This window comes from Mustelus asterias, chromosome 7 (genome assembly GCF_964213995.1).
Source record: "Mustelus asterias chromosome 7, sMusAst1.hap1.1, whole genome shotgun sequence".
In the NCBI taxonomy this organism is placed as follows: Eukaryota; Metazoa; Chordata; class Chondrichthyes; order Carcharhiniformes; family Triakidae; genus Mustelus; species Mustelus asterias.
In genome coordinates, this window is record NC_135807.1 from 112,143,476 (window position 1) to 112,170,850 (window position 27,375).

At 41.9% G+C, this 27,375-nt stretch overlaps 1 protein-coding gene across 18 annotated transcripts in view; it reads right to left on the reverse strand.

Annotated features, from left to right (window-relative positions):
• The window catches only part of rims2a (regulating synaptic membrane exocytosis 2a), a 702,781-nt gene that overhangs the window by 591,579 nt on the left and 83,827 nt on the right, over window positions 1–27,375 (reverse strand). For 17 of the 18 annotated variants that reach the window (XM_078216669.1, XM_078216668.1, XM_078216667.1 and 14 more), the window contains exon 2: window positions 14,286–15,232. In XM_078216669.1, coding sequence (XP_078072795.1) covers window positions 14,286–15,232 — 947 coding nt within the window. Of the gene's footprint in view, window positions 1–14,285; window positions 15,233–20,893; window positions 20,904–27,375 lie in introns of all 18 variants that reach the window. The other variant, XM_078216680.1, reaches the window with a different exon arrangement.

The window sequence follows — 27,375 nt, forward strand, 5'->3', positions numbered from 1 at the left end:
GGACAGTAATCAGGTGAAAATCTCAAATTATTATACATTAGTTGCAAGTACTAAAGGTAAAGAGAACACAAGGTTGAGCAGATATCTCTGTTGTGCTGCGTTAACTCAATGTTATTACAATTGTGCAACTCTTCTTTGAGACATTTCTCTGCCTGGTTGATGCTCTGCAATTACAAAGATGTAAAAAGAAATCTTTTTGCATTAAGAAGAGGCTACTAAGGAGGCTTCAGACCAATCCATATTCAACAATCTGCTTGGAAAACTCTGCTTATATTTTGACAGCTGAGACAATCCACATTCTAAAACAATTAAGAACAACTTAAATAAAACAACCCACAATATTCTAAAAGAAAGTGTCAATTTATCCAATCACCCAATATTGTTGGATAGATTCTTTAAAAAAATTCCAAGACTCAGGATTAAATCTTTGGCAAAAGCTAATCAGCTCTTCCTATTACCATATGCCCCATCTGTGTACCAGGTTTTGTTGAAATATGTCCATTAGTTTTTTGAGATATGTTTACAGACAAACAGATTAAGAGATTAACAAACAGGGAAAAACACTGGGAGGGATTTTATCAAGTAAACAGGTGTCTTGGCCACCGACTGGAAAGTCGGTAAGAGAATTGACAAGAGAGCCGTATAGTTTCCTTGGGGGAAGGCCGTTGAAATACAAACCATTCAGGCAATTAGAATGATAGAATCATAGAATCCCTACAGTGCAGAAGGTGGCCATTTGGCCCATCGAGCCTGCGCTGACAACTATCCCACCCAGGCTCTATCCCTCTCACCCCATGTATTTACCCTGATAATCTCCCTGACACCAAGGGGCAAATTATCATGGCCAAGCAACCTAACCTGCACATCTTTGGACTGTGAGCGGAAACCCATGCAGACACGGGGAGAATGTGCAAACTCCACACAGACAGTTACCCACTGAGTGCCTTTGCACAAGGGATGCCACCTCTTGGGAGAGCATAAGCAATCCGCACAGGTTTACTTGTTGTGCTTCCTCGGGGCAAGAGCCTCAAATGACAACAGGGTGGAAAGGTCGTCCATCGGCCTAACCACAACGGGCTTAATCCAGGTGGGAGCTGGAAAGTGGCAGGGTGCTCACCTGCCGGAATCGAATCCGGGTCCCTGGCGCTGTGAGGCAACAGTGCTACCCAATGTGCCACCGTGCCATCAAGCAGGGGCGCCAGAGGGGCAGGACGTACCGTCCATCAAGAGCCAATCAGAGGCTGGAAGCTCGTGATTACCTATTTCACTGTGGAGACCATGGCTGGTTCTGGAATGACATCCACCGGAGAGCCAGGATTGCGGAGCAAACCAAGGCCAGAGATACGCGATGGTCGGAGAGATTTCATGGGGTGGAGGTCACTGGGTGAGAGGGTTGTGAAATTGGCAGCTAGGCAGGGGGTAGCTCTCAGCAGACTATTCGTTTTTCAATACTGAAGTCCTCAATCAGACGCTGAGTGCCTTTGCATAAGTGCCACCTCCTGGGAGAGAAATCCGCACAGGTTTGCTTGGTGTGCTTCCTCGGGGCAAGAGCCCCAAATGACTGTAGGGCGAGAAGGTCGTCCATGGGCCTAACCACAATGGGCTTAATCCAGGTGGAGGCTGGAAAGTGGCGGGGTGCTCACCTGCCACACCTTCTTGCCTGAATAATTGCCCTCTCTGCCTCCAAATCTATCACAGAAAAAGCTTTAAGTATTGCCCATTATCTCCACCCACGTTCAGCGGCAGAGGTAAACAGTGTATTCATGGGGATTCAAGGCTTTATTACAAAGTGCTTGCTTGTCTCATTATATTTCTATTGCTGCTTTTCAAAACATTATCCAAAATAAAATGTTTTTCTCCAATTCCGATAGATTTGATTAATTGTGAAAGCAAGCCTAACAGTAAATTAAATTAGTTAAATCTACCTGTTTAATTTTTGTTCTGCAGAACAAAGTTATTTTATTTCTATAAGCATTTTAAAATGAGAGGACACATATGAGTCAGGGGAAAAAAGCTACCTCTTATGATTCTGTTACTCAAAGGGGTCTTTTTGCCTCAATGGAGAGTTCGATGCAACTGTTGTGAAACAGTCAGTAAATAGCTTGTTTTTGTTGGTATTTTGCTTAGGGAAGGGTATCAAGAGATGTGGAGCTAAGGTGGATAAATGGATCTAAGGTACAGATCAGCCAGAGGGCCGGATTTTCCAGTCCCACATTGCGGAGCAGGACGGCAAAATTTGGTGAATGGCCAAAAGTCAACTGACTTTTCCCATCCCGCCCGCAACGATGCCCATCATAATCTAATTCAACAGCAGAATAGGCTCGGTGGGCTGAATCACCCACACAGATTTCAAAGTTATGCTCCTATGCTATGTTTGCACAATGTTGCAGACTTTTCTAAAATTTTACAACATGCCATTTATTGTTTTCATTAAATCCCGCAGAATGTATAATATATGAATACTAGTGGCAAACAAAATCAGTGATGATCTGATAATGCCATAATGCCAAAGATTACAAACCTCTTTAGAGTTTTGCTATAAATTTACCAGACAGAAATTGTTCTTTGATAAAGCTTTGACGTGAGTGCTTTGCATCCCACATAATCTCTAAAAAAAATATCTATTAGTCTAACAGTTTTGCAGCTCTGGAGGATTCAAGTCATTTGCAACCTGGGGATGTTCCTGCGGAAGGAAAAGGAATTGCATTTAACATGTAATTAATTAATCTTCACTAATCTCAGCTAGTATTTTGATAAAAAATTAAAACTCAACTGCTCCAGTTAATCTGGTAACAATGATTTCAAAATATGGTAAACCATTAGGACTCCACTTCAAAGGAAACTCCTCAGTTGATAGCTGAGGATAATTAGAATTCTGCAGAACTGATTTGGCCTAGTTGTGTCAAGATACAGCACCATACAACAAAATGAACGGCAAGTAACTGAATGTGCTTGTGTGGGGGCAGGGGGAGATATGGGAAACAACTGATATTCTTAGATGACTCAAATATGTCACCACATCTGCATAAAAGCAAATGTAATATGGTCCTTCTATTACAGCAGTGAATGGGTCAGCTGGATTGATTGAAATCTATCTTGATTAATCAAAATCCAGCAGTCTCTCTGCGGGGGTTCACCCAACTTCATGCCTTAGCTTCAGCAGAAGCCCTGGCAAAATGGTCTAAACCGATGCTTACACCATTTTTGCAGGGTTTCCACTGATCGTATGGATTATTTTGAAAGGCTTTTGAATCTGAATTCATTAGCATCCAAAACTGGGTATGATCTGTGCAATGAACAGTCTGAACAAGGAGATCAAAGGACCGTGCTCAATTGCAGTTCACTGAAGGTGGCAACTGGCTTTGTCAGTCATGCCCTGACCAATTTCAGCAGGTTCCTGCTCCTCCAGCTTCACATTAAAGTAGGTTTTAAAAATACTCACCTGTTGCCTTTCTCCACAGCCTCAAGCAGTCCCTTTACAAATCACTGAGTAGGTCACTAAAAGTCAATGAGCTTGCGCAAACACTGAGTGACAGTGTAATGTGGCTAGCTTGGATGGATGTTGCAGTAAGGAAGTGCCATTTGATTCAGATATCATATGTAGGTCATGTTGAAACAAATGGTGTAAATGTGTGATAGCCTAATTTCAAAGTTAGAAGTGGTAAACATAGGCCTTGTATGATAAATCCAAGGACATGCGGAGGGGTCTATAACTGCAAGTGATAGTAAAACATTTCAGATCTTGTTGCATCTACATGTGGTGTACCCCTCAGTGATGTTAAAATGCAAGAGATTTAGCAGCAGTCAGTAAACACATTTACACAGAATGTTGAGAGTTCCAGAATAGACAGAAATAGTAACTGAAGCAGTCAATAGTTAACATTAAGTTAGATAGGTGGTTGAAGCAAATGGTGATGAAGGGATAGAGGAACAGGGTAAGCACATGGAATTAGGGCTGCTGCTCATCTCTTTTCAACATCACAGCAGCCTGAACAAAAGCTGGACTGTTGGAATCAGAAAGACTGCATTAATGTTGTAATTTCTGTAAAACTCTCTGGGCGGAAGTGACATTTTGGGCAAGAAAACTGATGTGATTCACACCAGCAAGTCTGGCACGAGATCGTGATCTTCCCATACTTAGTCATTTTTTGGGTGAGGGGCGAGTTTTGCTCTGGTTCGGTGAGGGACAGGGCCTAAAACCGCCGGCAAGCCTGGCTTCACAGAGATCGTATGCTGTTTTTAAAAGGTGTCCCGATGTAAAAGTGAAATTGAAGAACACCTCCCTCCCGCCATGGACATTGGGACTTCCTACTTTAATGTAGGCATGTTTCCCCACTCCCCTCCACAACATAGATTGCTGGCATCAGGACATTGGGGTCTTCTCAAAGGGTCCCCCTTCATGACCGTTTTCATATCCCCCCTCCATGCTCCACCTCCTTCATGCTCCACCCTTCATGACCCCCCTTAGGCCCCACCTCCCTCAGGCTGCACTTCCTTGGCAGTCACTGGTCCCGAAACTCTGGTAGTTCCCACCAGACAGTGCCAATCTGGTGCTCCCAGGATGCCAGTTGGCACTGCCGGGTGGGCATTGTTCAGCCATATCCCTAACTACCTAGGGGCTTCAATGGCCTCTGAGCCCCTGGCATGGCTATCATCTTGAGGGGGGCACCGTGGCACAGTGGTTAGCACTGCTGCCTCATACCGCCAGGGACCTGGGTTCAACTTGGCTTGGGTCACTGTCTGTGCAGATTTTGCTTGTTCTCCCTGTGTCTGCATGGGTTTCCTCCGGGTGCTCCAGTGTCCTCCCACAGTCCAAAGATATGTGGGTTAGGTGGATTGGCCATGCTAAATTGCCCCTTAGTGTCAGAGGGACTAGCTAGGGTAAATACATGAGGTTACAGGGATAGGGCCTGGGTGGGATTGTGGTCTGTGTGGACTCGATGGGCCGAATGGCCTCCTTCTGCACTGTGGGATTCTATGATTCATGCCTGGTCTCTGTTTTTGGAGACCAGTAATGATTCTTGCCAGGTTCCCGCTGCGCCCGAGGGTCAGAGAATACTGGAGCAGGGAGAATCCACCTTGAAATTGACAAAGCATGTTTAAAAGGTTATTTAAGTATGTTAATCTGGTACCCACCCTTGCTGGGCAGGAACCAAGTTACATCTTGGCGCGATGGCCAGGAGAATCCCAACGGGGGTTTGCGCTGGCACTAAATGCACTAGGCCCCTCCCCCACGATTCTCTAACCCCCACGCCGCCCCAACATGATCTGTGCAAGGCGCAATGCAGCTGCAAAATTGCAGCCCTTGCATCTCTTCTTCATCTAAAGCGCCCAATAAGTTTGAGCTGAGGCACAATCACCATTGGTAGAGCAGTTAAAATCCAAGGTGTTCAAGAAGCCAGAATTAGGGCAGCGCTGGAATGTTGTGGAACTGGAGGAGATTACAGAGATATAGGGAGGGCATGGCCATTAAATGACTTGAAAACAAAAATGAGAATTAAGTTGAGGTATTGTTTAACTCAGTCAGCGAGCACAGGTGTGATGGATCAATGGGACTTGGTGTGCGTGAGGACATGGCCAACAATGTTTTGGATGGCCTCAAGTTTATGAAGCATGGGAGGTCGACCAGGTGTGCACTGGAATAATTAAGTCTGGAGGTAACAAACATTTGGATGAAGGCTTTATCAGCAGATGAGCTGAGACAGGCACCAATTGCTTGTCTGAAATGTATTGATCAACCTCACTGTCCCAAACTGATGTGTTATGTCAGCAAAACCATTCTGGACAAACTCTGAAATTCTGTCTAATTTGTATTTCTATAATATAGCTGTCCTGTGGATGTAGTCCCTCACTTGTGAGCTAAATTAATATCTTAATTAAAAGTAGATTTTGAAAATCTCCCATATTAAAGAAGTCAAAATCCCAAAGTGTGACAAGCTTTGGTAAAGGACTTGCTGTGCTATCTTGGGTGCAGAAGTATTCCCTTCATCAATGTAGGTTAGCCTCAAACAGTATTTTCACCCTCCTGCTGACAAAACCCTTCTTACAGTCAGAATAAATTAGATTTTATTTTAGCAATGCGAGGGCAGAATATTAAGTCTACACCACTGCTTTTCAAACTAGTTCCACAATATACTAATGTAAGCGTGCTGGAACTGTATCAGATTTCCACTGACAGTGTTAGAACATATGAATGTTTTCCAAAATTTGAAGAATGTTAATATTCGACCCAATTTTAATATAAGGCATATTCTTGCAAAATAATGAAAATGGAAGGATTTATAGAATCCTACAGTGCAGAAGAAGGCCATTCGGCCCATCAAATCTACACTGACCACAATCCCACCCAGGCCCTATCCCCATGCATTTACTCTAGTTAGTCCCTCTGACACTAAAGGGCAATTTTGTGCCACCGTACCACCACCGTTTTGTGTATCTGTTCTAAAAATTATGGGCTGAATTTTCACAGTACCCAGATGCAGAAGTAGTGCTGAGTTCAAACAGATCCAATTTCAGACAGACCCACTTAACCTGAAGTGTGAGAGTCACAAATTGATAGAATAGACAGAATAAGATCTGTATAAGTATCATGATCTGAAGCTTTTTGTTCAATCCCTTGTTCTTTCAAACATAAAATAAATTAAGCTGCAGCTGTCACTATGTTAAAGAAATCTCTGTGCTTCATCATCCCCAAAAATGTTTTATTTTAATCATATACATTTCCTTTGGAGGTTTGTTTCTGTTACATGCCCGTTTAAGGGGCTGCCAATTTGCTCAACTGGTTTGTTTACATAAGGACATAAGAACATAAGAAATAGGAGCAGGAGTAGGCCATCTAGCCCCTCGAGCCTGCCCCGCCATTCAATAAGAACAAAGAACAATACAGCACAGGAACAGGCCCTTCGGCCCTCCAAGCCCGTGCCGCTCCCTGGTCCAAACTAGACCATTCTTAAGATCATGGCTGATCTGAAGTGAATCAGTTCCACTTACCCGCCTGCTCCCCATAACCCTTAATTCCCCTACCGATCAGATATCCATCTATCCGTGACTTAAACATATTCAACGAGGTAGCCTCCACCACTTCGGTGAGCAGAGAATTCCAGAGATTCACCACCCTCTGAGAGAAGAAGTTCCTCCTCAACTCTGTCCTAAACTGACACCCCTTTATTTTGAGGCTGTGCCCTCTAGTTCTGGTTTCCTTTCCAAGTGGAAAGAATCTCTCCACTTCTACCCTATCCAGCCCCTTCATTATCTTATATGCCTCTATAAGATCACCCCTCAGCCTTCTAAACTCCAACGAGTACAAACCTAATCTGCTCAATCTCTCCTCATAATCTACACCCCTCATCTCCGGTATCAACCTGGTGAACCTTCTCTGCACTCCCTCCAAGGCCAATATATCCTTTCGCAAATAAGGGGACCAAAACTGCACACAGTATTCCAGATGCGGCCTCACCAATGCCTTGTACAGATGCAGCAAGACTTCTCTGCTTTTATATTCCATCCCCCTTGCGATAAATGCCAGCATCCCATTTGCCTTCTTGATCACCTGTTGTACCTGCAGACTGAGTTTTTGCGACTCCTGCACAAGGACTCCCAGGTCCCTTTGCACAGTAGCATGTCGTAATTTTTTTCCATTTAAATAATAATCCAATTCGCTATTATTTCTTCCAAATTGAATAACCTCACATTTGCCAACATTATACTCCATCTGCCAGATCATCGTCCACTCACTCAGCCTATCCAAATCTCTCTGCAGACCTTCCGCTTCCTCCACGCAATTCACTTTCCCACTTATCTTATTTTATTTTAATTTACTGGTATATTCAAAAGAATATAAAGAGGGATGGAGAGGGTCATCTGGCCCAACAGTCTGCCCCTCTTCTGTGGCCACATTTGTGGCCAGGTATCTCTGGAGACGGAGCACGCAGTGTCCACCAGTACACTTGTGTAGTCTTCCACAGCTGGTGGGTTCTGTGGGGGATGGAATGTTTTATCTGCCCCCAAAAATGACATCTTATTTTCATTTGCTAAGTTTCCTGTAAGATTTTGGCTGGAATTCCCTGACCTTGCCCACGACTAGGATTATCCAATCCCGCTGCTGTGAATGGAGATTTGGCTGAGGACCAAATTCTCACATTGCCCCTTGGGGTTATTGCTTTAATTTAATCTGCTAATTTGTTAATTTGATCATTTGTTTAAAGTCATACTCAAACGAGTATAAAGAGGGTCAGAGAGGTTGTCTGTCCCGACTGTTTGTCCCTCTCCGGCAGCTATGTCCATGGCTGGAGAGGGAGCACACGGTGTCCACTGGAACGCTTGCGGCCTTCTGTGACCAGTGAGCATCAGGGGGGCTGGAGTGCATCATTAGTCCACAGAATGACATTTGGTTTCATTATATAAGTTTCCTTTTATTTTTTTCTTTAGTATAGTGCCCTTCGCGGCTATCAACAGATTTAATTGTCTTTTTAAAAAATTGATTATTTGGCTAATTTATTAATTCCATACTTGAAAGAGAATGTCACTGGGGTAGTAGATAGAAGACAGACTTATGCAATGCTGCATTCTGTAAATAAATTGATTGTCAAAGAAAGGATTTGTGTTCAGTTTCAAACTTCACCATTTGGCTTAGGATCCAATTAATACTGGTTGGGTAGTTGCAAATCAAATTCTTTGTTCACATTACACTGAGGACTATCATTTTGTCATTATAAATGCTTGGATGAGTTTCAAAAGCTACAATTATCACAGCAGGAAGTTCTGAGTTCACAGTTTGATTGACAGCTCAAATAAGCTATTAAAAATTGTGGCCTCTGATATGGGGGTCTGAATAAAAGTTTGTTTTCATAAGAAATTAACCACTTTTAGAGATTTAAAGTATTTGCATGGTTTTTTTTGCACTATCAAATGTGTAGGAGTGAGAGCTGTGTTAGATTGTTAGAAGTGTTTCTTTTCCACCTCCACATGGCTCCTGAGGTCTATCCATGGTGGATACTGGATAAGTAATTATGGAGCTGGCATGGAGAGTATTAGGGGTAATGGTGGGGGGGGGGGGTGAGTGAGTTGCATGAGGAGGAGTGTATGAGGTGCCATGAGTAATGGAGCAGGTGAGAGTTAGAGGGCTGGGGTAGACCTGATAGATGTCAACAAAATTATGAGAGGCATAGACAGGGTGCAGTCAGAGGTTTTTTCCTAGGGTGGAAGTGTCAATTATAAGGGGGCCACAGGTTCAAGGTGAGAAGAAAGTTTAAGGGAGAAGTGCAGGGGAAGTTTTTCATGCAGATGATGGTGGGTGCTTGGAACACACTGCCAGAGGAGGTGGTGGAAGCAGGCACATGAGCAATGCTTAAGAGACATCTGGATGGGTACATGAGTAGGGAGGGAATAGAGGGATATGGACCAAGTAAGGGCAAAAGGGTATTTTTTTTAAGTTTAGTTAGGGCATCGTGATCGGCACAGGCTTGGAAGGTCGAAGGCCTGTTCCTTTTGCTGTAATTTTCTTTGTTTTTTGACTTAACAACTTCTAAAACAATTGGGAATGATGACCCAGAAAACTACAGTAGGCTTTCTCAGCAACTGTCTGTTTCCAGAATCAGCAGGCCCAAATCTATCTTGTGCCCACACCTTCCGCACCCAAGTGTATTTTGGAATATTTTATACCATGGCAGGTGCAGAGATTCAGGAAATTTCCTGACTAGAGCTAAGTATCTCGGTGGCCAAAATCTGGCCCTAAATCTCAGTGAAACCTCTGAGCAATACCATAAACCATTACAAATGCAGCAAATTCAACTGAAGTGTGAATGTAATCCTTTGGATACTAAGTTCAGAAGCACAAAACATAAATTTCACATACATATGAATGTAGACAATGCAAATACTCTCAGAAGTTCCATGTAAAAGAGTTTAGGGTAAATGCCAACATGCACTAGTTGGGCTGGGTGGCCCGTTTTCATACTGTAACTTTTATGAATCATCTATTGATATGGTCAACTGATGGTTGACAACTTTAATTGAAATTATCAGGCATTACATTCAGTATAGGGTAATAACTGAACTCAGAATATTGCCAATATTGTAGAATTATACACAACCACCGTATGCCTAAAACATGACATTTTAGTATCTGATTCTTTCCAATAATCAAACAAAATAAACCTTTTAATCAAAAGAGGTTTAATATGAAGTTACAAATTCTGTGAATTTTATGACAAAGGTATTTAGTTCTGTCAAGCTTAATTTTATAGAACAAAGAACAAATCTATTATTCTGCGCCAATCTAACTGAGTAGTAGAAACCATCAAGGATCTTATTGTCAGAGGACACATACATGGTCACAGATTGTAACATTTGATTCAGACATGATTCATCATCATTACTGGCAAGTAGATCCTCTTTGTACTGGAGGTGTTGGTTTATGTCATCTAATGCTTGAAAACAAATTGCCTGTTCCTTTTTGTGTTCTACATTAGGGAACATGGTGATTTTAGATGCTATTTAGAAAACAATAAGTGGTAGCTTGTTTACCTGCAGGTAACTTGCCCTCTCATTACTACTCAAACAAGGACACTGGCATGAATTTTCCATCAAAAGATGACAATGGGGTAAATTTACTGATTTGAAGGGAGCATAGTTGGAGTATCAGTGCAACAACATGGTAAGGCCTATTTGCAGCCTACACCCTTCCTTCAAATGCAGTCCCTGATAAGATGAGGATTAGTGAATTATATGTCATTGTGTACAGCATTGGACCCCTCAAACCTCAAGGTAAAAATAAAATATACTCAGAATGACTTGGCCTACTGTAAAACATTTTGCATTGGCAATCTCAAGTTAAAGAGATAACTGTTTCACTTTCACACACACACTTTCACATGCACATTATGAAAAGCTGGCAGTGATTAGATTGAACTCCACAAATACTAATGCCCTTTTCGGAGAAGGACATTGCCACCCAGCAAGTAAGATCATAGAGATACCAACAAAATACAGTTTGAGAGGCTTTGGCTACAATCCCTTCACTAGTTTAATAAGATATAACAATGGTATTTGATGAAATACTTCCACTTATTCATTTTTGTTGCTGTGCTGGCAAACATTGCAATTTCCTTGAGATAAGCAGTTTGTTGAAGTAGGTGCGACAAAGCCTCAGATTTCGGTTTCTGGGCCACACGCAGCACCTCTCATTTCCAGTATTGTTTCAACCGTCTTCCCTGAACATCGAGGTTTGGTCAGTCATTCAAGGGTTTGCTGTCACTGCAAATGCAGCTCTCAACAAGAGCAAAGGTACTTACTACTCAGGTTACAAGGTTAGCGTCCTATTTTCACCGTCTCACTCTCTATTCCTGAAACTATTCAACTGATTTATCAGCTTTTTGTGTTTCTTAAATCAAAGTCAAAGTAAAATTGAAAAGAAATAGTTTTGTTTAGTTGAAACTACTACTTGCTACCTTGTTCAAGATAGTCAGTGTCTGCCTATGAGTCAAACCAGGAAAACCAATGCTCCTGGATGGAGGGGTAGGTGGGGGCGGTGAGCAATAGCAATCATCTAATATAGTCAGATCGATGCTGATTTTTATCCATTCAGAGATGTGAGTTCTGCTGGCAAGGCCAGCATTTACTTCCCCTCCCTAATTGCCCTTGAGAAGGTGGTGGTGTGCTGCTTTCTTGAACAAATACAATCAGTGCGATGAAGGTATTCTCACATTGCTGTTAGATAGGGAGTTCTAGAATTGTGGCCCAGTGACAACAAAGGCACAATGATATATTATCAAGTCAGAAAGGTGTGCGATTTGAAGGAAAGCTCATAGATGGTGGTGTGAATGGGTACAGGTGTGTGGCTTGGAGGGGAACTTGCAGGTGGTGGTGTTCCAATGCATCTGCTGTCCTTGTCCTGCTAGTAGAGGTCATGGGTTTGGAAGGTGCTATCAAATGAACCTTGATGAGTTGCAGCAGTGCATCTTGCAGATGGTACACACTGCTGCCACTGTGTGTCAGTGATGGTGGGAGTAAATGTTTAAGGTGCTGGATGTGGTGCCAGGAAGAGGAATAGAGTTGCTGATGAGGGAAATTAATTTGTGGCAAGGACTGAAGGCAATAGCTTTGCCTTTCCAATACCTATTTAGAAGAAATATCTGCTAATCAAAAGCTGGGTATCAGACAAGCAGATACAAGCAGTTGATGGGTGGAGAGAGGTGGTGGCAACGTGGACCTTAGTGTCCTCAGTATACATGAGGAGCCTGATATTGGTTTGGCATTAATGAAGGGACTTCGACTTCACTTTTTGTCATAACCACATAAACAGATTTGAGATAAGTGGGTAGGACTGCGCTCACTAACAAATGAAAGATAGGTGAAGTGCAGGCATACAGGATTGTTCAGTTCTACGTTATCTATATTTGGCATTCCGCAAAGTGAAAATATATACCCCACATTGAAACAAAACATTGAGGCATACTAAAATATGCTTTGGCTTTACATTTTAGAGTAGTCTCTATCTTTGTATGGTCTTAGTGTTCTGCAGCCAGGCATACAGGAGTAAAAGGTTCTTAATATCCTCATTAAGTACATGTGACAACATGTTTTTCCTGAATATTACAGTGCATGTTGTCAGAAGCATTTAAAAAAGTATCATGTTTATTCAAACAGTTCAATCACAAGTTTTGCATTCAAGATGAGAATTACTTTTGCATTAATTCTGAATCCAATTATTTAAATGGTAGGAAGAACATTTTCAAAGTTAACTTGTTACCTTGTTAACTTGTAAATGCTTTCATTTCCTACTTTACCCTCTCTTGAAGAATTCAGTCCTTGCTGCGATATGGCATTTCACACAGACATTATTCATTTGTGAGTCTACATGATCTATGTTAGCAGGCTATTCAATTGTGAGGCCCCTGAACTGAACCTGATCTTGACCCCATCTGACACCAGTGTACTTGCAGCTGGAAACCAACACTCCCAACTGTTAGCCTAGCTGAAATCAGTTAATTCAATGCCAACTAGTGATGGGACCTTGAGCAACTGGTCTATATGGATCAGCTGCTTGCTGGACATATGCACCCAGCTGCATTATCTTCTGTGAAATTCACAGACTATATAATACTCTTACAGCAAAATGATAATGATTATAGATAATCTGGGAGAATAGACAGCAAAGCATAAATCAAGAGATCAGCTCTGCAATTGTAGGTAATGGCCGTATATCTCAAATTAAATTTTGTAAATAAAAAAATGTATTCCAAGAAAATAAATCCTTCTAAAAAAATATATAACTCCATTTCCATCTTTTCCCTTCTTCACTGGACTTTTATTGGGATTTTGTTCCATGGGTGCCAATTACTACACAATGATTCCTTCCCCAAGTTTCTAGTATCATAGAATAACACATCACAGAAGATGTCCTTTGGCCTATTGAGCCTATGCTGTATCTTTCAACTATAATTTAGTTAGTCACACTTTCTAGCTCATTCCCTATATTCTATATCTCTTAATATTTATTCAATTCTTTTTTGAAAAAGTGATGATTGCATCAGTTTGCACCACCCTATCATACAATGCATTCCAAATCCTAATCACCAATTGCATAAAATGTTTTTCCTTATGTCACCTCCAGTTATTTTGCCAAATACCCTAACTCTGTTCCATCTGATTTTTGACCCAGCAGCTGTTAGAAATAGTTTATCTTTGTTTACTCTCTCATGATTGTAAACACCTCTATATCCAATCTGCTCTTTGCCTCTCTACTCCAAGAGCAACTCCAGCTTCTCCAGTCCATCTATAATGTAATTGTGACCCCTCATTCCTGGAGCCATTCTAGTAAATGTCTTATGTTCCCTCTTCAAAGCCTTCATTTCCTTCCTTAGTTCTAACAACTCTAGTTTTCATCCAAGAACTTAGACAGCCACTGTTCATCTGAGAATTTAACTGTATCAGTAAGCCATTAGATGCTGATCACGACTGAGCCCAATTCTGGGCTCACCTCAAGTCCACACATCCCTTTTTTCAGCATAAGTCATTGAATAATGATCAACAAAGGGCAGCATGAATACATTTTCAACTGCTTAACCAATAAGTGTCGATGCAAATGGTAGTCCCTTTATTGTTCAGATGAGCTCCACAATTGGTAAAGATCAAATTTGTGAGCATCCTGATCTAAATACCTAAATATCACAGCTTTTATTTAAATTGAAAATTTTGGACATCATATTAAACAATGTGAACCTAACTAAAATTTGATAATTATTTAATCCAATAAAAAAAGTGAAATAAAGTCTATTAAAGCTTACCTTTTTCACTGACACTTTCACTTTCAATCTCTACATCATCACAGCTGGTATATTCTGGAGTGGAAGCAAGCTCTTCCTCTGAGCTACTCAATGAGACTTGGCGCGTTTTACCTCCTTTCTTTGTTTTATGTGGCTTGGGTGGTGGTGGCCTTACCGATTCAGATTGGTCTGAACTGAGTGAGTCGTTTCGTAGCATGGTTTCCATCTTTTCTCGTTTTGTTTTCTTAACAGCAGAACTAGGATCCAAGTGATGTTGCCGCAATGAATCTGAACGACGCATGTCACTCCTATCAAATGGAATTGGACTTCGCCTAGGTGTCGGTGGACTGTGATTTGGGGTCCTTTGCCAACTAGAACTTGGCCCTTGCATGTCTTGAGTTCTTTCCATAGAATATGAACGTTGACTTTGTACAGGGACTCTACGGTCACATGCAGAGCGTTGTCTTGACTGCCTTTCCATTCTATGCATTGAGACTTGTGCATCATCCATTTCTGTATAAGCCAAAGACACATCACTGTGCCTTCGTTCATGACGAGCCCTAGATACTTCAGCATGCATCCGCATTTGCTCCTCATATGGTTGAGGTTTGACAGGATAACGAGCCAAATTTGGATCACTACGATAACGAGTTTGGTACTCCTCTTCTCGCCTTTGTCTTTCATATTCATCCCTAGTTTGCACATCAATATCCTCATCTACAAAATCTCTGAACTCTTGAGACCTTCTACGACTTCTACGACCGGAGTCTCTACTTTCTCTATACTCAATATGTTCAGAGTCATCATAAATCCGTGACCCACGCGGGGATCGCTTGTCACGGTCTGCATATTCTGTAGGTGATCTTTGCATTGCACTTTCCAAAAGTGCATACTGTGACGGTTCTGCTCTCTCGTCCCTCTGGTCGTATTTTCGATTGTGTTCCCTGGATGTTGATGGGCTCCTTTTCCTGGATGGAAATAAACAAAATAAAATCAATCAGGGTTGCTTTTCCAAAAACAACTAAGAGTTAGAATTAAAACATTTTAACCAATGCTTACCCCATACTAGAAATTGTGAAGACAATGTTAATTGGGCTATTGTGTAACCATAATAAATTCAAAACATTATAACATTTTTATCTGTTTGCCATTAATATTAAATTGAGCTGAGTGAAGCTAAACATGACACTGAAGCACTTCAACGCTAAATCATTTAACTACTCATCACAAAACGGGACTAAGAACAGCAAAATAATTAAAGTCCATGCAACATCCTTCTATTGCTTTATTTGTACATTTTAAAATTATGACCATTTCAATCTATTTTTACTTAACATACAACCTAGTTTTACCTTTCTATTTGCCATTGCACATCTGGGAGATGGAGAGCATTCTGTCCAGAAGAATGCATCAAATCCAAGCTGGCAAGCACTTTTCTTTAATCTCCCCAGGCTTAGCAAAATTACATTCAAAAGCTTCCAATAATTGCAGCCTTGCCGAGCTTGCACACAGAATTATTCTCCCACTATATTGAGATTCCAACCACATTAACATATTGGAATCTGCAAAGCCATCTCAAAACAAGAAAGTGGGACATCAGACCCACCAACCCAACTTTGACAGGTGATGACCTACAGTGGAGACTTCTGGGAGGAGCATTGAGGAGTTTTACAATTTAATGCTGTTATCATGTGCCGTATATAGCTGGAGGTCAAGTAAGATTTTACCCTGTAAGGAGGATTATGGTACTTAGCTGATTACTGACTTGCAGTTATGCCTGTAAAATGCAGGATTGCCTTTAGCATTTTCCTCTCTACCACAGAAATGATTATTTTACTCCAAATCTTACATTCTGATTGAGGTAAATCCCCCATTTATAATAGCTTTCATTAACTTCTGCCACAACATGCAATCTCAGAACACTACGCAATTGTGATAAAGTACTATGCAGCACATTACTAAAAAGGCAATAAAAAATGTTTAAAACTACAGCACAAACATTTGGAATGTATCCTTGACCTTGTAACAAATAGTGAGCTCTCCACATTCCAATCATGAATGGTGAATTTTCTGGATCTCAAAGAAACCTCTTTGGATATTTTGTTTATTCTGTCGATTCAGTTTTAAACCCAATACACCGATTTATATCTGTGCACGGATATATTGCTCAAAATAATGAAGAAAATAGATTTTTTCATTGCAAACAGCTAAGCAGTCAATTATCTCCCATTTTCTGATGTGGTTTTAGCCTAGCCAATTTTGGAAGGTGTTTCAATTTAATCACAAGTGCTACTCATTGCAGCTTATCACATGGGTTGCTTCTGCTGTGCATGAGAGAGCAAGAATTAACTCTTGCTGTGGAGGAATTGAATAGCAGATAAAGCGGAAAGCAGCAGGGACTTGCTCCTCGTTGCATCTAAACAAAGAGAGGGGCAGAAATGCCTGCTTTCCTGATATCAAATATAAAAGGAGCTACCAGCAGTTACCAAAAAGCACCATTGAAGATTTTCATTGTGCTCCAAATTATATAGAGTAATTGCATCATTTAGATCTGGATACAGATAAGATTAGAAGATTTTAAACATTTGGCAGACAAGTTTTGTCGTAGTTTTAAAACTTTCCAATGACACTTGCAATGTCACAGCCATATCAGCCAATCATAAGACCTTAAAACAAAAGAAGAGCAGGTTGGATAGTTGTTTCACTGATGATTCAATTGGTAAGGACATCAGGCATGATCCTTCTACTGGCAATGCAAGTAGGCGTGATGAATATTAAGTGGGGACAGAATCAGGCTCTCCTAAGCTGCCCTTTCCTTTCACTGTCCTAAAGAAATGTCTGCACTCGCCTTTTAGGCTCACACAGAAGAATAGTTAGTTGGACAAAGAACTGGAGGTAGTTCAAAGGAGCTACATTAACAGGAATGGTTGTTGGACGTTCCGGGGTATAGTTGTTTCAGTAAGTGTAGGGAAGCTGGTAAAAGAGGTAGAGGAGTAGCATTGTTAATCAAGGATAGTTTAACGACTGCGGAAAGGCACGTCGAGGGGGATCTGCATACTGAGGTAATATGGGCTGAAGTTAGAAATAGGAAAGGAGCGGTCATGTTATTAGGAGTTTACTATAGGCCCCCAAATAGTAATAGAGATGTGGAGGAAGAAATTGCCAAGCAGATTATGGATAGGTGTGGGGGTCACAGGGTAGTTGTCATGGGGGACTTTAACTTTCCAAATATTGATTGGAACATTTGTAGGTCAAATAGTTCGGATGGGGCAGTTTTTGTGTAGTGTGTGCAGGAGGGTTTCCTGACACAATATGTGGATAGGCCGACAAGAGGTGGGGCCACATTGGATTTGGTACTGGGAAATGAACCGGGCCAAGTGTTAGATTTGGTTGTGGGAGAGCACTTTGGAGATAGTGACCACAATTCGGTGTCTTTTGTTATTGCAATGGAGAGGGATAGGGCCGTACGGCAGGGCAAGGTTTATAATTGGGGGAAGGGTAATTATGATGCGATTAGGCAAGAATTAGGGGGCATAAGTTGGGAACAGAAACTGTCAGGGAAAGACACTAATGAAAAGTGGAACTTTTTCAAGGAACAAATACTAGGTGTCCTTGATAGGTATGTCCCTGTCAGGCAGGGAGGAAATGGCCGAGTGAGGGAACCATGGTTCACGAAAGAGGTGGAATGTCTTGTGAAAAGGAAGAGGGAAGCTTATGTAGGGATGAGGAAACAAGGTTCAGATGGCTCAATTGAGGGTTACAAGTTAGCAAGGAATGAGCTGAAAAAGGGGCTTAGGAGAGCTAGAAGGGGGCATGAGAAGTCATTGACGGGTCGGATCAAGGAAAACCCCAAGGCTTTTTACTCTTATGAGAGGAATAAAAGAATGACCAGGGTGAGGTTAGGGCCGGTCAAGGACAGTAGTGGGAACTTGTGCATGGAGTCAGTAGAGTTAGGAAAGGTGATGAATGAATACTTTTCTTCAGTGTTCACCAAGGAGAGGGGCCATGTTTTTGAGGAAGAGAAGGTGTTACAGGCTAATAGGCTGGAGGAAGTAGATGTTCGGAGGGAGGATGTCCTGGCAGTTTTGAATAAACTGAAGGTCGATAAGTCCCCTGGGCCTGATGAAATATATCCTAGGATTCTTTGGGAGGCAAGGGATGAGATTGCAGAGCCTTTGGCTTTGATCTTTGGGTCCTCACTGTCCACGGGGATGGTGCCAGAGCACTGGAGAATGGCGAATGTTGTTCCTCTGTTTAAGAAAGGGAATAGAAATGACCCTGGTAATTATAGGCTGGTTAGTCTTACTTCAGTGGTTGGTAAGTTGATGGAAAAGGTCCTTACGGATGGGATTTACGACCATTTAGAAAGATGCGGATTAATCCGGGATAGTCAGCACGGATTTGTGAAGGGCAAGTCGTGCCTTACAAATTTGATAGAATTTTTTGAGGAGGTAACTAAGTGTGTTGATGAAGGTAGGGCAGTTGATATCATATACATGGATTTTAGTCAGGCTTTTGATAAGGTCCCCCATGGTCTTGGACTCCCCGTTCCTGGAGAAAAGACCTTGGCTATTCACCTTAACTATGCCCCTCATTATTTTATAAGCCTCTATAAGGAAACCCCTCATCCTCCTACGCTCCAGGGAAAAAAGTCCAAGTCTCTCCTTTTAATTCGAACCTTCCAGTCCCGATGGCATCCTTGTAAATCTTTTTAGTACCCTTTCCAGTTTAATAACATCCTTCGTAGAGCAGGGTGACCAGAATTGTACACAGTACTCCAAATGTGGGCTTACCAATGTCTTGTACAGTTGTAACATAATGTCCCAACTCGTGTACTCAATTCTCTGAGCGATGAAGGCAAGTGTGCCAAATGCCTTCTTCACCACCCTGTCTACCTGTGACAAAACTTTCAAGGAACTATGTATCTGTCCATTAACTGTGTAAGTCCTGTCTTGGTTTGTCTGACCAAAATGCAACACCTCACATTTATCTGAATTAAACTCCATCTGCCATACCTTGACCCACTGGCCCAGTTGATCAAGATTCCACTGTAGTTTTAGATAACCTTCTTCACTGTCCACTACACCACCAATTTTGTTTGTTCACATGTCTCCACGTACTGCCTGCAGCGTTTGGTATTGGGCTATGCCTAGCATTTACAGCAATTAATAGTCTTGCATTGCTCTTGTCAGAGTCTGTTGAATGTTCTTTCCCCTTTTCTCACAATTTTCTTTCCGTGCCAAGGGTTTAGACATCTTTTTTGAGATACAGTTCATCAGGTGCAACTTATAGAACCGTAGAAAATTACAGCTCAGAAACAGGCCTTTTGGCCTTTCTTGTCTGTGCCGAACCATTTTTTGCCTAGTCCCACTGACCTGCACTTGGACCATATCCCTCCACACCCCTCTCATCCATGAACCCGTCCAAGGTTTTCTTAAATGTTAAAAGTGACCCCGCATTTACCACTTTATCCGGCAGCTCATTCCACACTCCCACCACTCTCTGCGTGAAGAAGCCCCCCCCTAATATTCCCTTTAAACTTTTCTCCTTTCAACCTTAACCCATGCCCTCTGGTTTTTTTCTCCCCTAGCCTTAGCGGAAAAAGCCTGCTTGCATTCACTCTATCTATACCCATCAAAATCTTATACACCTCTATCAAATCTCCCCTCAATCTTCTACGCTCCAGGGAATAAAGTCCCAACCTATTCAATCTCTCTCTGTAACTCAGCTTCTCAAGTCCCGGCAACATCCTTGTGAACCTTCTCTGCACTCTTTCAACCTTATTTACATCCTTCCTGTAACTAGGTGACCAAAACTGTACACAATACTCTAAATTCGGCCTCACCAATGTCTTATATAACCTTACCATAACACTCCAACTTTTATACTCGATACTCCGATTTATAAAGGCCAATGTACCAAAGGCACTCTTTACGACCCTATCCACTTGTGACGTCACTTTTAGGGAATTCTGTACCTGTATTCCCAGATCCCTCTGTTCAACTGCACTCTTCAGAGTCCTACCATTTACCCTGTACGTTCTACTTTGGTTTGTCCTTCCAAAGTGCAATATCTCACACTTGTCTGCGTTAAATTCCATTTGCCATTTTCAGCCCATTTTTCTAGTTGGTCCAAATCCCTCTGCAAGCTTTGAAAACCTTCCTCACTGTCCACTACACCTCCAATCTTTGTATCATCAGCAAACTTGCTGATCCAATTTACCACATTATCATCCAGATCATTGATATAGATGACAAACAACAATGGACCCAACACCGATCCCTGCGGCACACCACTAGTCACAGGCCTCCACTCAGAGAAGCAATCCTCCACAACCACTCTCTGGCTTCTTCCATTGAGCCAGTGTCTTATCCAATTTACAACCTCCCCATGTATACCTAGCGACTGAACCTTCCTAACTAACCTCCCATGAGGGACCTTGTCAAAGGCCTTGCTGAAATCCAGGTAGACAACATCCACCGCCTTCCCTTCATCCACTTTCCTGGTAACCTCCTCGAAAAACTCTAATAGATTGGTCAAACATGACCTACCACGCACAAAGCCATGTTGACTCTCCCTAATAAGTCCCTGTCTATCCAAATATTTGTAGATCCTATCCCTTATCACACCTTCCAATAACTTGCCCACCACCGACGTCAAACTTACTGGCCGATAATTTCCCGGATTTCTTTTGAAACCTTTTTTAAACAACGGAACAACATGAGCCACCCTCCAATCATCCGGCACCTCCCCCGTGAATACTGACATTTTAAATATGTCTGCCAGGGCCCCTGCAAGTTCAACACTAGCTTCCCTCAAGGTCCGTGGGAATACCCTGTCCGGTCCTGGGGATTTATCCACTCTGATTTGCCTCAAGACAGCGAGCACCTCCTCCCCTTTAATCTGTAAAGGTTCCATGACCTCCCTACCTGTTTGCCCTATTTCCGTAGACTCCATGCCTGTTTCCTCAGTAAATACGGATGCAAAAATACAATTTAGTATCTCCCCCATCTCTTTTGGTTCCATACACAGTCTACCACTCTGGTCTTCAAGAGGACCAATTTTATCCCTCACTATCCTTTTGCTCCTAACATACCTATCTTCCAATACATTCTCAAGTGGCCATTTTCATGTACAAGTGAAGGCAATTAATGCTATCAAATATTCTCACATGAGCCACAAACATATATTTAATAATTTGCGGAGTGGAATGTCAGCCAATTTTAATGTTCTTTATTTAGGGACACCAAGTCCACCTTAAAAGTAGCACCTCAATCACCACACCAACTGGGATGGCGCACCAGCTGTGGACACTTCAGAATTCTGAGATTACAACCACCCACTTTCCCAAGAGGTTAATGGTACCACGATGCAGCCAAGCATCATTGGCATTGTGTGTGGTTGGTTATTACATTGGCGTTACAACAGAATAGGTTTAAGAACAGCGCAGAAAAGCATATGGAATAATCAGTGGCAAAAACAAGCTGTAACTATACGTGTACAGCTAAACCACTTCAGTATGAACACAGGAATAAGGGAATAAGCCATTCAGCCCATTTTCAACCTGCTCTGCCTTTCAATTAGATCATGGTTGTTCTGTACCTTAACTTCATTTATGCTCCTTGGTTTTGCAACAGTTTCCGAACAGAAATCTCGCAATCCCAAATTTTACATTTTCAACTAGTCTGCCCTCAACTGCATTTTTAGGTTGATAATGTCAATTTCCACTGTCCCATCGTATGAAGATGTATTTCCGCACATGACCTGTGATTAAAATTATGTCCCATAGTTCTGTACCTCCCCCTCCCCACCACCAGAGAAAATAGTTTCTACTTTGCTCTGTTAATTCCTTTAATCACCTGAAATACCTCAATTATATCACCTTAATCTTGATATTCAAGAGAATAATGCTGAGGCTATGCAGATTCCGTTCTCATAATTTAACCCTTTTAGACCTACATTGAAGATAGGAGCAGGAGGAGGCCATTTGGCCCTTCGAGCCTGCTCCGCCATTCATCACAATGATGGCTGATCGTCCAACTCAATAGCCTAATCCTTCTTTCTCTCCTTCCTTCCTGCGATGCAGTGCCATAAACTGAATACTGTGCTCTAGATAAGGTCTAACTAAAGCTTTACAATGCTTTGTACTCTAGACCTGTTGGGATAAAAGCTAACATTCCAGAAGCCATTTTAATTACTTTGTGTGCCTGTCCACCAAGTTTTAGTGATTTCTGAACTTAGACATTTAAATCGATCTGCCCCTCCACCATTTCAAGCTTCTCATCATTTAGAAAATACAAGGATCTATCTTTCTTGAGTCCAAAGTGGATGATCTCTCACAATGAAAAGCTGTTGTCATTGTTTTATCAAATTACGTAACTACTCAATGTTTAGTTATAACTTTACTATGCGATCTACATACAAATTAGGAGGGGTAGGCCATTCGGCCCTTAAAGTCTGTGGCGCATTTGATATGATCATGCTTGATCTGATTGTGGCTTCAACTCTGTTTACCTGTCTGTCGCCAATATCCTTTCACCCTCTTGTTAATCAAGAATCTATGCAAGTTAGCCTTAAAAATAATCAATGGCCCAGCCTCCACCGCTCTCCAGGGAACAGAATTCCACAAATCCTCCAAGAGAAAAAATGACCACCTTCATCTTAAGCAGGAGAACCCTTATTTTTAAACAGTGTATCCTAGCTCTAGTCTCTCCTATTAGGGGAAACATCCTTTCCACATCCACCTCTGTCAAGTCTCCTCAGGATCAGATATGTTTCAATAAGATCATCTCTCATTTTTCTAAACTGCAGTAGAAATGGGCCCAACTTGTCCAACCTCTCCTCTTAATTTAACTCCTTCATCCAAAGAATCAGTCATGTGAACCCTTTCTCTACTGCTTCTAATGCAATGATATATTTTCTTAAGCAAGGAGACCAACATTGTACACAGTATTCTAGATGTGGTCTCCTCAATGCCTCATAAACCTGTAGCAAAGGTTCCCTGCTTTTATATTCCATTTCCTTTGCAATCACTTGCTGTACCTACACACAAACCCTTTGTCATTCTTGTATCAGTATAACCAGATTTCTTTCTACCACAGAGTTCTGCAATCTTTCTCTATTTAGATAATATGCTACTTTTCTATATTTCCTGTCAACGTGAACAAGTTCATATTTTTCCATATTATATTCCATCCAGCAAATTTTTGTCCACTCACTTAACTATCTATGTCCATTAGCAGACTCCATATATCCTCTTCACAGCTTACTTTAGTACCTATCTTAGTATCATTAGCAAGTTTAGCTACATTTGTTCCCTTATTCCAAATCATTTTGATAGAGGTTTTAAATAGTTGAGGCCACAGCACTAATCCCCGTGGCTTTCCTCTAATAGCAGCTTACCAAGCCAAAAATGACCCATTTATCCCTTTTTTCTGCTTTCTGTTAGATAACCAATCTTCTGTTCATGCTAATATGTTACCCTTACATCATGAGCCCTTATTTTATGTCGTAAAATTTGATATGATAGCTTATCAAGTGCCTTTTGGAAATCCAAATACACCACATCTACAGGTTCCCCTTTACCTACATTGCTTATTACTTCCTCAAACAACTCTAACAAATAACTCTAACAAATTAGTCAAATACGATTTCCCTTTTACAAAACTATGTTGACTTAGCCTGATTCTATTAAGAATTTCTAAGTGCCTTGCTATAACCTTAATAACAGATTCTAGAATTTTCCCTGTGACAGATGTTAACATATCTGTCATCACCAAATTTGGACATGTCGGTCTCTATTCCTTCATCTAAGTAATTTATGAATATATTGCAAAGATAAGGACCACTGCTCATCACATCCTACCAATTTAAGTACATACCCATTTAAAGGAGTTTTAGTGTACATGGTGTGGAAATAAGTGATGGACCGTCTACTCCCTGTGTCCTGTCTCCTAAACAATTCTCTCTCTCCCTTCAGGTACCATGCCCTAAGAAGGCATTGGTGACCAGGGACCTCACTGTCATGGATCACCTTCATTGTTGATACATGTATTGATAAGTGCCTGCATGCATTATAATGTAAAGAGGCTCAGCAGAGCACAGGTTAATGTAGGACTGCTTATGGTGTGATATATGCAGTCACATGGTAAGAGATTCTCTGAACAGTCCAGGAGCAATACCATGCATGACCATACTTGGAACTGAACTGTAAATAGTTACAACTGACCAATAAAGGTGTTTATGTTTAAACACATAAGTCTCAAGATCTCAGCAATGAGACAATCATAGCTGCAGAAAGAACCCACATTATGACAACACACAATCATCCAGTCAGCGAGGCTTTCCCATCAGCATCAAACTTTCTAAATCATCACCTAGTATTACATGTCCAAGAAATTCCAACTGTCTCTTCTTGATTTTGTTCAGTAGAGTTCTTCTGGGGCAGGATTTCTGGCCTCGCCCACATCTGGGTATATCTGGTCCCATCGAAATTCAATGGACTTTTGGCTGGGCTATCGAGTCTCCCACTGCGGGTCCCACCACGACAGGACCAGAAAGTCCCAGCCTTGGTCACCGATTTTGCTAGCATATCTTCACTGGCTGCATGTCTTGTCCAAGACACCTCTATTATTTGCTTCAAAAACCACAGCTCTGCAGCCTCAATTTCCCATCAAGTTGCCTCCGATTCCATATGCTCTCATTTATTAGCAATCTCTAATGTGGAAGCTTGTTGATGGCCTTCTAGAAGACCAGGGGGTGATTCTCCCAGCTGGAAGACATCAGCGGAGGCCGTTTAGCGGGCTCCCTGCTGGGCGCCATGGCCTCCGTGCATTTTCGGCCTCATCAGCTCCGCGCCAGAAATCGGCGCAGCATGGAGCTGATTAAAATATTTAGATCTTCATTACCATACCATTAGTGGGCCCGCTAGCCTCTCCACCCTGTGCCAGGAGGGGTTCACTCCAGCAGGGTTTACAACTGCTTCCCACTAATGGCAGCCTGACCCCACTGGACAGAGGGAGGGGGGACAGTTATTTGGGGCTGGCCATCGGGGTGGGGTGGGGTGGGGTGGGGGGGGGGAGGGATCGGCCAGCCGGAGGGGCAGAGATGGGGGATTGTTGTGCAGGCCAGCGATTGAACTGGCCAGTGACCAGGATGCCGGCAGTGCAGGGCAGCTGTGCATGCGCCGATCTCCGCTATGACAGATTGGTACATGTGCAGTGGCTTGCTCAGTGCTATGTTGCTGGCCTCTTCAGTGGGAATAGGCCCCACCCACAGTTTTTCAGCGTGATTTATGCTAGGGCACTCTGTGATGCACGGAGTGTAGGCGATTTAGTTTGAAAATTCCGACAAAAAAAGCAGCGGGATTTACTCCAGTTTTTACATGACCTCAGCATTTAGAATTTTCTCAGGAGAATCCCGGCCCATATAGATGATATTCCCTATCTACCACATTCATTGTTCTAAGAATTGTCCATTCTTCATTTGTTTCTGTGTTTGAGAGGATGTTTGGAAGTCAGTTTTTAATGAGATACATTAGAATGAAATTAGTACAGGAGGGTTCTAATAAAAGGTTCCCTTTCAGAGATTGTTGAAAGACAGCTGCCAGAATCCTTTCGCACTGCAAAGCTGGGAAAATCACTTGAACTGAAGCTGATGTATCAGACATATTTTATGGACATTGAGGCCTGGATTTCCACAATCATGGTAGGCCTCGAATATGGTCTCTACCCAGCTCAGGATTTGGACATGCATTTTTTGCAGAAGCAGCAGCCCAGATAAATCAGAAGCTGCCTCCAGTTATGCTTTGGTGGCCCAGGTATGAAAAACACAATCTGTGAAGATTAGAACTGGTAGGAGCAGGTCTAAACTTTGTGGAGTCCTTTGGAGAGGTGAGGTACCCATTTGAATGGGCAGTGGACCCCTTTAGCTGTGGTCACAGGACATCTTTATGGGCCGTCAGGTACTCTTTGGAGGAGGTCAGATGTCATTTAGGGGAGGCAAGGGACCACTTGGGATTTGTAAAAACAGACATGAATGTGCGTATGAAGTTCATAAACCCATTAACTGTTTTGCTCAATGGAACTGTCGTAAGTCTCAAAATGAACCATCAAAGGCAACTATCAAAAGTGTCAACATGAATTGCCAAATGTAACTGTCAAAAGCAACTGTCAAGCTGTCAAGATATTTACAACTCTTGTCTGCAAATGCTTGGAAAAAAAACAAAATACTACAGATGCTAGAAATCTGAAATAAAAGCAGGCAATGCTAGAGATCTGAAGAAGTCATAGGGACTAGAAATGCTAACTCAGTTTCTCTCTCCACAGATAATTCCAGTCCTGCTGAGTTTTTTATCCTTGGGAAAAAATGTTTGGAGTGTTTCAAAGATTATTGTTTGCTATATCACTCTGTCTGTTGACATAAGCCCAAGGATTTTCATTACTGATTAGTGCTGAATGATTGATTTCTGAATGACCATGTGCCGACCATTATCAGAGCTGGATTGACAAGTCGAAGTGGTTACAGAGCCCTTGAAGTGGGACTATGAATTCAAATGCTAGTTTTAAGAAGATGATAATTTTTTTTTGATCTAGGAAGGGATTATGTCGATGAAGAATGTAAATTTAATGAATGGTCTTTTATGAAGTGTGTTCTTTTTAAAAAAAATTTGCAATTGGCACTTAGAAATTTCTTACATTTCATCTCAGCATGGCTCCTGAGGTCTGCCCATGTTAGATACTGGATGAGTTGGCATGACAGGTGGAAGGCCAAAAGAGTGACGGGGATGATTTGGCACCAAGTTGGCATAGGGATTATAAAGGCCATGGGTTGGGTACAGGGCGAGGTGGCATGGAGGATATGAGGGTTCATGGGGTAGGCAGAAACATACATAGAAAATAGAAGCAGGAGTAGGTAACTCGGCCCTTCGAGACTGCTCCGCCATTCATTATAATCATGGCTAATCATCAAACTCCATAGCCTGATCCTGTCTTTCCCCGCCATATCCTTTGATCCCTTTAGCTCCAAGAGCTTTATCTAATTACTTCTTGAAATAAAACAAATTTTTAGCCTCAACTACTTTCTATGATAGTGAATTCCACCAATCTCTGGG